Below are 12,076 nucleotides of genomic sequence, written 5' to 3' on the forward strand. Positions count from 1 at the left end.
ATCATCATCTCCATGTGATAGAGGGTGCACGGTGAAGTTGAGTGACTTGGCCAAGGCCACACTGCTAGTACGTGGCAGGGCAGGCTTCACACTTAGGCCTGTCTGCCTCTGGAGCCCTTGCTCACCCCACCCCTCCTTTCTCCCCCACCTTAGTGAGTCTCCTCTGGACAGTCTGCCCCTGATGCAGGCGGGAGCAGTAGTGGTAGTAGAGGGAGACGTAGGTCATGATAGAGCGCTCATCTGGCTGTGCGGCTGCCACGTCCTCGGGGTCCAGCAGCTGAGCGATGCCCAGCTCCTGCTCAGCCACCAGGAAAGCAAAAGCAAGGTTGTGCAGTGGGCGGTCTGGACGCAGGGAGCCGTAGTCCAACAGGTCTGGCCTGGACAGACAGTGAGAAGGGCTCTTCACCAGCAGGAACCTACTGCTTTCCTTTAAGTAGATTCTTAAATGCACTCATGCTCCTATTGGCCATTCACAGCTTCTTGTGAATTCGTTTTCCCGACAGTTATCTGAGGCCCTGTTGAAGGAGGAGGACTCTGACAGAGAAAGAGGAGAGTTCATTCGGCACAGGGACCAGGCTGGGGGGCTGGAGGAATCTCCAAAGGGCAGGTGCTGCAGGGTGTAGAACATGAATAGAATTGAGGGGCACAGAAAGTGGAGAAGGCTGGGGTCAAAGGTAAACTTGGCCAATCTCATGGCATTGTCTAGGGAAGGGAAAGGGGCTAACCCATCAGCCCTTTCTACATCTGTGTCCACTTTCCCTCCTTCAAGCCTAGGGATGTGGGAGAACGGGTGGGCTGAGGACCCAAACCCAGGAGCTGTTGGCTCAGTGGGCGGAGGCCTCCTGACAAGGGTGGGGTCACACCTGTGGGCATGGATGAGGGCATTGAAGCCCAGCCCATCGCTCCAGCTTCGGGAGAAATCTGTAATGTTCACGTTGGTGTAGCTGGCCGTCTTCCGCTGGCACCAGACCAGCAGGGCTTCCTTGGTGGACAGCAGGGCTGCGCTGGCCCCAAACTCCTCCTGGCGGCACAGGGCAGCAGGGTCACCATGCGGGGATGGGGTGGGGAGGCAGAGAGCCTGCAGGCTGTGGGAGAGGCAGGCTGGCCACAGCAGGATCCTGCTCCTCCCTGGCCCGGGGCCAGTGTGACTCTCCTCTCTTCAGAGTATCTGATTTTGCCCAATTTCATCCACGGTGGGCAAGGATTGGGGGTGAGAGTGACTGGCCTTCCAAAGAAGTGGAGCAAGGGAAAAGCCGTCACTGCAGAGGCGCTGGCTTTGCGTCACCACAGGTGATCACACAGCAACAGCTCCTGTTTTTTGAGCCCTTCTGACGGGCCAGGTGCTGTGCTAACTGACCTAGGCTCATGGGATTGTGGCTGGGCTTCATGAAACTGGGTCCCGTCACTGCAGGCTTTCTGTGAGCCAGGCCCGATGTTATGGGCTGGAGTGCAGTGGCACGATCTCGGCTCATTGCAACCTCTGCCTCCCGGGTTCAAGCAATTCTCCTGCCTCAGCCTCCTGAGTAACTGGGACTACATGGAGGCACCACTATGCCCAGCTAATTTTTTGTATTTTAGTTGGAACGGGGTTTCACTATGTTGGCCAGGCTGGTCTCAAACTCCTGACCTCAAATAATCTGCCTGCCTTGGCCTCCCAAAGTGCTGGAATTACAGGTGTTAGCCATCATGCCCAGCCTCACTTCCTGTTTATAAACTCAAAATATCAAGGCTCAGCAGGCTGCACTTCCCCTGCCCTCTGGGCCCCAGAGCTTGGGTAGGAAGGACGTGCATGGTGCCCACATGAGGGGGAGTGGAGTCTCGAGGCCCTGGGCCCCAGCGAGGTCAGGCCCCAGTACCCTGCATGGTGGGGCCAGGCTGGCAGACGGAACTAAGGAAAATGCTGGGATGGCTTGTGAGGGATCGGGGCTAGCCTGAGCCCAAACACATCTGAGTCAGCAGGGAGCAGGGCCGGAGGGGGCTGCAGACAGACAGAGACGGTGCTGGTCAGGGAGGATGCCCACCTGCTGCTCCCAAGGGCCTGGGCTGCAGGGGGCACCTGAAACTGGCCAGGGGCCTGAGGAGGTGAGTATGGCTTCCTGAAAGGGCTTGAGGTCAGTTAGAAATTCATCCGTCCCTTCAGCCTTCAAATAGATGCTTAGCCTGCAGACACACAAGACCCCTGCGCTCCTGGGGCTCAGGCCCTGAGTTTCCAGGCCATCCTGGACTTCTGCCAGATCTCTGGCTTCTTTTCATGAGGGTTTCATTCTCCAGGTTGGCTTTCCTTACCTACTAGAATTGAGTTTTAGGTGGCATTTTGGAAATCATGAAACTATGAAAAAGTATAAGTATAAGGACTCTTTCTTTTTTTTTGAGACACGGTCTCACTCTGTGACCCAGGCTGGAGTGTAGTGGTGTGATCTCGGCTCATCACACCCTCAACATCCTGGGCTCAGGTTAGCTTCCCACCTGAGCCCTCCCGAGAGCTGGGACTACAGGCATGTGCCACAAAGAGTTTATAGTCTTTCTGATCCAGTGTGGGGGAAAGAGGTGGAATGGAGGAAGCTGGGGACCATGAAAGAAATGCTGTATCTTTGGTCTGTAGGGTGCCAGGGACTTTGTAAACCTCCAGAGCTGGGACTCCCTCCACACGTTTCATTTTTCCCGACAGTACATTGTGGTGTAATGGAAGTTACAGAGCCTCAGTGCCAAGTGGGGAGCACCACACAGGGGTGAAAGTGGGTGCTGGGCAGTGACCCTGAACCCCCCCTAGTGAATCACTTGCCCAGACCTGGTTTGAAGCCCATGGCCCTGGCCCTCACTTTAGCATATTACAATGTTACAATATCTCTGGTATCCTGGGTTCTTCACCCATGGTTGGAGAGTGAATATGGACTTTGCAGTTTCCAGGATCTCCTATGGGGATCATAAAAGTTGTGTGGAACTTATGAGTCCCCAGGGGTCTGAGGTGAGGCCAGGGCTGGGCTGGGTCACCAGGTGCTGGGTACTGGGGACTGAGCCATACCTTGTCCAAGGAGATGTGGGAGATCTGGAAACGCAGAATGATGACCCAGATGAGTCCCAAGATGAGTGTCTGGTCTCCGTCCACGATGTTCTCTGGCCCGATGAGTGGTACTGGCACCTGTGGGCACAGTTGGCTGGGCTAAGCCATGAAGCCCATGTCCAGAGAGGACTCAGTCACCAAAAGCTTAGGGGGCCAGCTGCGGGATGGGAGGGTCCTGGAATCTATCCTGCCCCAGCTGGGAGTTCCCTCAGGGAGAAGCAGGCAGGGGATAAGTCCAGGAAAGCAAAGGCTTCCTGCCTGGTTGGAGCCATGGCCTCAAGCCCACCTGGGTGAAACCCCAACCTGGTGAACAGGGCTGGGTCCCCAGAGCAGGAGGACTCCCTGTGTGTGAGCTACAGGTAGACCTGGGCCAAGATCAGTGGTTCAGCTGCAGGGTTTGGAAATGAGGGGTCATAACAGTCAATGTGTGAGCCCAACAGACAATAGCAACTGTCTGCCTCCATCTCCCAGGGTGCCCTGGGATCTTCAGGGGGGTGGCTGGGTCCCTGGGCTCACACCCAAATCTCAGCCCTCTTCTTCTGTTCCAGCTCCAACAGGGCCAGCTATAAATCCAGATTCCCAGGCTCCACCCAGTCAGACTGTCTTGGGCCAGAGCCTGGGAATTTGCACTTGAACAACACCTTGGGTGGCTCTTAGGTACACCAAAGTTGAGACTCCTCTGCCCTCCATCTTGCCATTTGGACAGGGAGGATGGGTGAGTCAAGGGGAGAAGCCCTGCAGGGTCTGGCCCCCAGCCCCCTCTGACTCCATCTTCCACCCTGTGGAATCACATAGCTCCAAGGCCCATGGGATTCTTGTAGTTCCATGGGATTCTAAGCACAGGACTTCAGGCCTTTGCAGGGCCGTGCCTGCTGTCTGAAAGTATTCTCCCAGGTATCTGCATGGCTATTCACCTCCCTGCCTTTAACTCTTCACTCAGATGTTGCCTAGCCTGGCCACTTTATTTAACACAGAAACTTAAGGACTATTTCTCCCACCCAAATACACACTCTCGATCCCCTTGCCCTGCTCAAGTGAGGATCTTGGCTTTGTTTTCTGGTGTATCCTAGGGGAGTGGCACACAGCAGGGAATCGATCAGTAAGTACTGAATGGAGAAAGAAAAGGAGTGAGACTTTCCATAAGACCTGAAAGGCAACTGGCTTCAGCAGGCCACTACTAGCCCTGTGGGAGGAGCTGCAATCCTGGGTGTCCTCCTAGGTAAACTTTGGTATATCTGGCTGGCCTCTAAAGGATCCCACCCATGCTCCTGGGGTGGATTCCACCTGCCATGTCAATCACCTTGGCTTAGAGTTGGAGCCTCTGGTGAGTGGGGTGTTTGTCTGCTCCTCCCAGCTCCTGAGAGCCCATCCTCCTGACTTCCTATTGAGCGATGTCACGCTGGTGGCTTAAACTCACCGTGATGGGGGTATTAATGCCATAGGATCAGCGAATACAGCACACTGGAGTTTTTATTTCCCCCAGAGAATCATTTGTTAAACATTTACCAGCACACCGCTGATCTGGGTTCACTGAATCTGTCTCCCATTGAAGCCAGGTGCCTTGAGGTGGGGGTCTGGGCTTTGCTTAGTGTAGCCCAGCGCCTGCATAGAATGCCCAGGGCATGGGAGCATCTCCATAAGCGAGCGCATCCCTCATTCTGCCACACATTCCCTGTGTGTTTGCGGCAACTCCGTCATCCTTTCTAGACCACAGTTGCCTCCTATGTGTATGGAGACAAGGATGTCACCCTCACAGGTATCAGTGACATGCTGTATATTAAAGCTTGGGGAGAGCTGCAATGCCTCTGACAAAGGCTGTGGGGCTTACACCCTTCCCCAGTTCCTGGAGGGGAGATGACTGGCTCACAGGGTCATTGTCCCTGGATCAAGTAGGGCCCAGCATTCTGCAGCTGGCAGCGTTCTGCTCTTGCACCTGCTCAGGACAGCAGTCACTCCCTTTCCCTTTGCTTGGGCTTCTCCCCTCCCTGGCTTTCCTCCAACACACCCCAGGAGGCTGGATGTAAGCTCCACTCCAGGATATAGTGATAGGCACGCACAGTCAGGCTCCATCCAGCCAGGCCCAGCTCAGTGACTTCACAGCCTCCAGGGACAGCCACCTCCAGGAGCCCTTGGCCTTCACAGTTCCCGGTTTCCAATGATCCCTTTGCCCCACCCTACCCCTGCACCAGCCCCTCACCCTGGCCATGAGGGTCCCTCTGTCCCTGGAGCTCCGGCTTCCTTTTAGCGCCCATCTCCTTGGCCTGTCCCTTTCTTTCAGGTGACTCTGCCTCCCCCCATTTGCTGAGGCCTCCTCCCTCCTTCTCCAAGACAGGCCCTGCTCCTCTTCCCCACCTGCCGTCTTAGTCCCACATCTGGGCTCTGTTGGCCGGTTAACCATCGATCTTGCCTGGTAAATAATTCAGGGCCTCTGTTTCCTCATCTGTGAAATGAAAAGCCTAAGAGAACGCTAAGATTCTTTTGGCCTAGAATCCTGTGAGGCTCTCTTATGACAGACAGTGACATTTTCCACCCCAGTAGGGACCTGGATTGCTACTGCCATGGCCAGCGGGGTGCTCTCCAAGTCAGGGGTGCTGTGCGAGGAGGGCTTGGCTTCTGCTCCTCTGTGTCCCAGCCACTCCTCCTGTACTCAGGCCCCAGCTCCTCTGCTCTGCCCAGTGGCCTGGCGCAGGAAAGGTGACCCAGTAGTTCAGCCTGTCCCAGCTGCCTGCCCCAGCACCATCCCAGACCCCTTTCCCTGGGGCCCACCTTGGCCCTGAGGAAGGCCAGAGCTCGGCTGCTGTTCTCCAGGAAGTGCACACGCAGGCGGCCCCGGCTGGGGGGTGGCAGGGCCTCCCCTGAGATGAGCTCCAGCAGCCGCAGGAGGTGGATGCCGTCAGCCAGCTCTGTGTACAGGTTCCGGATCTTGATGCCCGCCTGGGGAGGGGACAGGGGTAGGTATGGGGTCAGCCCAGCCTCACCTGTCCTCCCATCCTGGGACCTGAGAGGTACGACCCAGAGCAGCTGCTTTGGAAGAAGGAGCTCTGGCCTCAGCTTGGCCTCAGGCAGATGACCCCACAGCTCACCCCGGAGGCCCACTGGCCAGAGCTGGGGGCGTGGTATGGGTGGGCTGTGGGTCACAGCTGGCTATACTCACCTGGCCGCACTGGAAGACATTATTGATCCACTTGGTGAAAGTCTTCTCCTGCATCTGCATGTGCCGGGCCTGTAGCTTGCGAATGTGGCCCGTCTCGTACTGAGAGTCCATGGTGAGACTTGGACTGGGTGGGACCCGGAGTTCTGTGCTGGGCCTCCTGCTGCGGTGCCCTGCAGCCCCCAGGAGCTCCCGGGGGCTGTGGGGCTGACCAGCCATCAGCCCTGCAGACTTTGGGGATGAGGAGCTGCTGGATGGCTCCCTAAACCTGGAGGGCATGCAGATTAGGGGATGATGTGAATGGAGATGGCCCCTCTGCCAGGGGCCTGGGGTCCCGCCTTGCCAGACTGTCCTCACATTTCATGGGGGTTGCAGCTTGGAGCCCAGCCAGGTAAGGGCCAGTGCTTCTGGTCCCCTGTGCTTGAATGGCCCAGGGCCCCCTTTGCCCCACCCCACCTTCCAGATTCTTCTTCTCAGAGCCCCTGCTGCCAGGTCCCTCCACCACAGTGACTGGGACAGGTGGAAGGAAGAAAGGAAACTGCTTACCTTGGTGATGTCTGGGTCCCACAGAGGCGGCCCAGCTGGATGGATGGAGATGGCAGATAGCAGGGGCTGTGCAGGGAGGGAGAGGGACATCAGAAGAGGCCAAGGCTGGAGCAGGGCTGCACCACAGCCCTCCCCTTGAGCCAGCGTGCTGGGGTGACGGCACACAGGCGGCATTGTCCTCCCACCTGCCACAGGGCGTGGCCCAGACAGGGAGGGGGTGGTTCAGGAATGCTCCAGGGCCATTGCCAGATGATCTCCTCCTTCATCATCCTCCCTTCCCCGCCAGCAACTTCCCCAACTCCAGGTGGGGGTCCTGGCTCCCAGGACGCAGAGGCCCGTGGAGCGGCCCTGCCACCGCATGGGGTGCTGCAGTCTGCGTAGGAGGCACCAAAGGGCAGAGCCTCTGTGGGAAGCCTGTGGACGCACTTCCCAATCTGAGACTGCCCTCTGTACCCTCGTGGGTCCTCTCTGTGAGCACCCAGGGCGAGGGGATGAGGGAGCGTCCTAGGCCGTGGTCTTCTCATTCACCCACAGGGAACAGCCCATAGACTGAGGGCCTCACAGACCCTGGGCTTGGCTTTCCAGGCCCTGCCAGAGTGCAGCCTGCCTAGCCCGGGGCTGAAGGGTGGGCTCCCTGGAGGAAGGGGCGACCTGGAACTGCGAGGGCTGTGGAGTCTCCTCCAAAATTAGAGACACGGTGTTAACTCTGGGCTCCACAGAGCTGGCGGTGGCCCGGGGCTCAGAGGCAGGGGTGCAGAGGGAGCTGGTGGGCGCCTATCCCTTCCTCCCTGAGCAGCCGTGGACTACATGCCAGAGTGAAGGCGAGTTCTAATTCTGGGGGTCTCACCCGCCTCTGGCTAAACTCAGGGTAGCAGTGTGGGCTGGGGTGTGTGTGTGTGGGTGTCTTCCAGCAGCCCTGGAGCCTCTGAAGCGACAGCCCGCTCCTCAGGGAGGCGCTCCTGGCAGCCACAGCCCACAGCAGGACAGCCGCTCAGCGCGCCCTTGAGAGCTGGGCTAGGGATGAGTCACACTTGAACCGCCTGGGCCCACTGCAGGCAGTCAGGGGTGACGCTGAGAGGTGCCGTGGTCTCGGGTGGGGTGCGGCTTCCTGCGTCTGAGAGACGCTTCCTCTCCTGCTGTCCTCTCCCTGCCAGGCCCCTTCTGCACCGGCTGGCTTCCAGACAACCTGCATTCCTCCCTTGCTTGCAGCAGTTGCTGTGGCGGTCCTCCCGTGCACCCCCCCTTCTGCCCTCACTGCCCCTGGGGGTCCTCATCACGGACCCCCTAACTCGGCATCCTGGGCACCACCACCCCGCACCTTTCCACAGTGCAGCTCTGCTCACGCCTGTGAAGCCTCCCACAGCCTGGGAAGGAAAACCCAGACTTGCCAGACCTTGCCTCCGCCAGGCCTTTGAAGCCCGCCAGCTTACCTAACCAGGCTAGTCTGCCCCCCTCACTCTGCGTGCTCTCCATGGGCCACTCACCATTTCCTGAGCAGGACCAGAGCTCTCCTGCCCCAAGGCTGGGCTTCAGCTGTTCTTTCAGCTTCGAACGTCTTTTCCCACTCTCCATCATCCACATTCACCTATCCTGCCTGCCCCAGTTAAAATCCTGTTTCTTCTAGGAAGTCCCTCATCCCACCCGCTTACCCCAGGGAGACTGAGCTTGTTCCTTCTCCTAGTAAGACCCTCAGCCCATGGAGTCCTGTGTGATGTTGTGAGCGTGGGAGGACAGACTGAACTGCTCGGCCCGTGGAGTCCTGTGTGATGTTGTGAGCGGGGAGGACAGACTGAACTGCTCGGCCCGTGGAGTCCTGTGTGATGTTGTGAGCGGGGAGGACAGACTGAACTGCGTGGTGCTTCGCACATAGACCTCAACAGGGATTGGCATTTTGAAGCTGTTGGCGGGGGCTGTGGACTGCTTTTCTTCCTTTCTAGCTCAACGGCAGCTAAAGCCACTGCATACAATGCAAGGACTGGCTCCTGTTTGGCCGCGACTGATTGCAGCCCCTGGTGAAATGAGAACCCTGTGGGTCGGAACAAAGTTTGGATTATTTATGTTGCAAGTAACTAAAATCTCAAGTGAAACTGGTTTAAACATTATATTTTTATTATTTATTTATTTGCTTATTTATTTATTTATATTTAATTCTTTTTTAGAGACAGGGTCTTCTTAGGTTGTCCAGGCTGGTCTTGAACTCCTGGCCTCAACGATCTTCCCACTTCAGCCTCCTGCGTTGCTGGGATTATAGGTGTGAGCCACCATGCCTGGCTTACACAGTATAAAGGGAATGCATTGGCCCACACAGTGGAAAAAAATATCTAGTAGGAATAGGACTTCAGGTGAGGTTTGATCCAGCAGCTCAAATGTTGTCACCACAGGCCTGGATTCCTCTGGCCTTTCTCAAGGTCTCTTTCATTTTCATGCTCCACAAGATGGCTTCTGCCAGGCTGACCTCCCTCCCCTGACCCCAGCAGCTCTGGACACCCCTCTCAATGCCATTTATATTGTTGCATCCATAGGCTCATTTCTATATACTGCAAGGATCAGAGAAGACAGAATATCTCTCTCAAGAGTTCTAACAGAAGTCTGGGGGTCCTGGCTCTCATAGGCTTGAACAGGGCCACATGTCCATTCCTGAGCCAATATTTGTGACCAGGGGGATGTGGTCAATCTCATCCAAACCTCACTTGAAGTGAGGGTGGGAGGAGGAGTGCTCTGCAAGGAGACTCTAGGTCTGGACCACCAAAAAGGTAGATGGGTTGGTGGGAAAAGCCGGATGCCTACTATGGTAGTGGGCGGGGGGAGGGCACACTGGCAAGGTACAGCAAGAGGCAGGGGCAGTGCTGGCCAGGCAGGGGCTCCTCCCTAGCACGACTGGAGAAAGGACTCCTGTGAAGCGGTCACCTCCATGAGTCCCTCCTGTCCTGGCTTCCAGCCACTCTGAAGTGGGGCTTTTGTCCACAGACCTGGCCTCTGCCGCCTACCCTCTTCTGTCCCCACCTGATGGGGCTGCTTTCCTTCTGAAGCAGCTGCATTTTGGGTTTCTCTCCACAGGAAGAGTTGGGGCTCACAGGCACACCCTCTCCCTAACTCTTCTCCCCCAGTTCAAACTGGATCCAGGGATCCACACTCTGCTCCGAGAGGCCAGCACGCAGCCACTGGAAAATGAGCCAGTGGGAGAGGGCAGCTCCATGTTTATTGATCAGCAGACTGTGTCTTTTTGTTTGAAACTTCTAAATAAGATTACAAAAAGAAAAAAAATAGAAGCATTGCGTATTAACTGCATTGGTTAACCAACATTGGAACCCAATACTCTTGTATTAGGCCTGCATTTACCTGAGTAAACTCAGTGGTTTTCTGTCCTAAGCATGCTTGCCTGCTACATCCCATGGAGGAAATAAACAGTGAAACACTTTCCTCATCTTCAAGGCAATTGTCTCAGGCATCCTCCGGGCATCATGAAGGAGGGTGAGCGAGGGTGCGAGGTGGAAAGGTCCAGGCCGTGGCTGTGACTCCCGCGGGTGAACCACAGCTCCACAGCCCCAAATCCAAAGATGCTCTTGCTGCAGTACGACAAGTGTTCAAAAGAGAACCAGGCCCAGCCCCGGAGAAAGGAAAGCCAAAAGCCAACTGAATGAATGACCCTTCCCCAGAAGAGCAACCCTGCCCCCAGGCCATCCAAGTGCGGTGAGTTGAGAAAAGAATTGACAGACGCTGCAGGGCTGGAGCAGGAGGCGGAAGCAGGTTGGAAGGCTGTTGTGCGCCACCCCTCCCTGGGAGCTGGGGAGATTCCCAAGTCTTAGTGCAGTGTTTCTCTACAAACGGGGTCAGGAGACCCTCACTGGCAGGCTGACAACTTGGAAGCAGACTGTGGGAGCATTAGGCTGGAGTTTTCATTTTCCCTTTAAACTCAAGACCGGAAGGTTTGTGTTATGCGATACCATATGCTGTGTAGAAAACAGGGCCTCAGCTTCTTAGATGTTGTAGTTCTAGAGTTTAGGTACTTCCACCCTCTCTCCTATACATAAACACTCTGCGGAAGAGGTTCTTTGAAAATTGGGGTGGTGCAGGAAGGGCAACAGTGATGGTGAGCAGGCCCCAGGGTCGGCCCTGCCGCCCTGCCGTGTGGGGTAGGGAGACAGCTGGTGGTGTGGACACATTCATAGAACTTTGTACTGGTCCTGGGAAGATACAAGTCCTCACTTGGTCGCCATCCCTCATATTTTCTAGTGTTTTCTTTTCCAGTCAACTTTTCTTGATGAATGACTGCATGTAAGAGGATATTAAGAAAAGTGGCCACGTGATTTCCTTTTTTTTTTTCCTTTCTCTCCAAGAACATTACCAGGTGCCAGCAGGGAAAGGACTCCACTGCCTGACGCCTCTCCCACCTGAGAGCGCAGAGGTAGGGAGATCACAGTGCCTGAGAGGTTTTCCTCCACAGAGAGATCAGAGACCTCAACCTGCTGCCCTCTAAAGCAGCTTTCTGTATCCAGACAAAACTTACATATGTACATGTTGTTTTAAAACGACATACTCATGTGACATACATGTATATAAATTCATGTTTATATATGACAATTGAGGAGAGTTAAAGAACAAGATAATTCTGGATGGAAAAATCAGTTTGCCTGGGCATCTGTAAACCTTTGGGCAAGTGAATTCCCTCTTCTCTTTCTCAGTTCACCCTTTGGTGACCTCCACCGTGGCTGCAGACTTCAGGTGGTCCTCACGCATTCACAGAACTGTCTGCTTAGGTTACAGCACTTTGGGAGGCCGAGGTGGGTAGATCACGAGGTCAGGAGATCGAGACCATATTGACCAACATGGTAAAACCCCATCTCTACTAAAATACAAAAATTAGCCGGGCGTGGTGGCAGGTGCCTGTAGTCCCAGCTACTTGGGAGGCTGAGGCAGGGGAATCACTTGAATCTGGGAGGCGGAGGTTGCAGTGAACTGAGATCGCGCCACTGCACTCCAGCCTGGGTGACAGAGACTTCCTCTCAAAATAAAAATAAAAATAATAAAATAATAAATGGTTCTTTTCTATGCGTCTAATGAATTTAAGTGCTTGTTAAGACTAAAAACCATGTTATGCATTTCCTGCTCTTAAAACTAAATTATGTAGAAAGTAAGCTAGGGAGTGTAAGGGTAGGCATCTGGATATAAATGCTTCTCCCAAATCAAGATTTTCTCTTCAATCTGTGCCTTTGACCCTGTCACCAAAGGCAGGTGACAGAAAAAAAAAAATATGTGCCTTTTGGAAGACTCAGTGGGACGGTTCTGATTTCATTCACTTCTGGTGCCAGCAGGCCCCC

The 12,076-nt window shown here is 55.3% G+C and overlaps 1 protein-coding gene across 1 annotated transcript in view; it reads right to left on the reverse strand.

Annotated features, from left to right (window-relative positions):
- SPTBN5 (spectrin beta, non-erythrocytic 5) overlaps positions 1-12,076 on the reverse strand; it is a 51,244-nt gene that overhangs the window by 38,892 nt on the left and 276 nt on the right. The window contains exons 2-7 of the mRNA XM_063794784.1: positions 6,759-6,824; positions 6,216-6,480; positions 5,828-5,995; positions 3,023-3,139; positions 864-1,021; positions 149-377 (exon numbers count right to left, since the gene is read on the reverse strand). Coding sequence (XP_063650854.1) covers positions 149-377; positions 864-1,021; positions 3,023-3,139; positions 5,828-5,995; positions 6,216-6,480; positions 6,759-6,824 — 1,003 coding nt within the window. The remainder of the gene's footprint in view (positions 1-148; positions 378-863; positions 1,022-3,022; positions 3,140-5,827; positions 5,996-6,215; positions 6,481-6,758; positions 6,825-12,076) is intronic.

This window comes from Pan troglodytes, chromosome 16 (assembly GCF_028858775.2).
Source record: "Pan troglodytes isolate AG18354 chromosome 16, NHGRI_mPanTro3-v2.0_pri, whole genome shotgun sequence".
Taxonomy (NCBI): Eukaryota; Metazoa; Chordata; class Mammalia; order Primates; family Hominidae; genus Pan; species Pan troglodytes.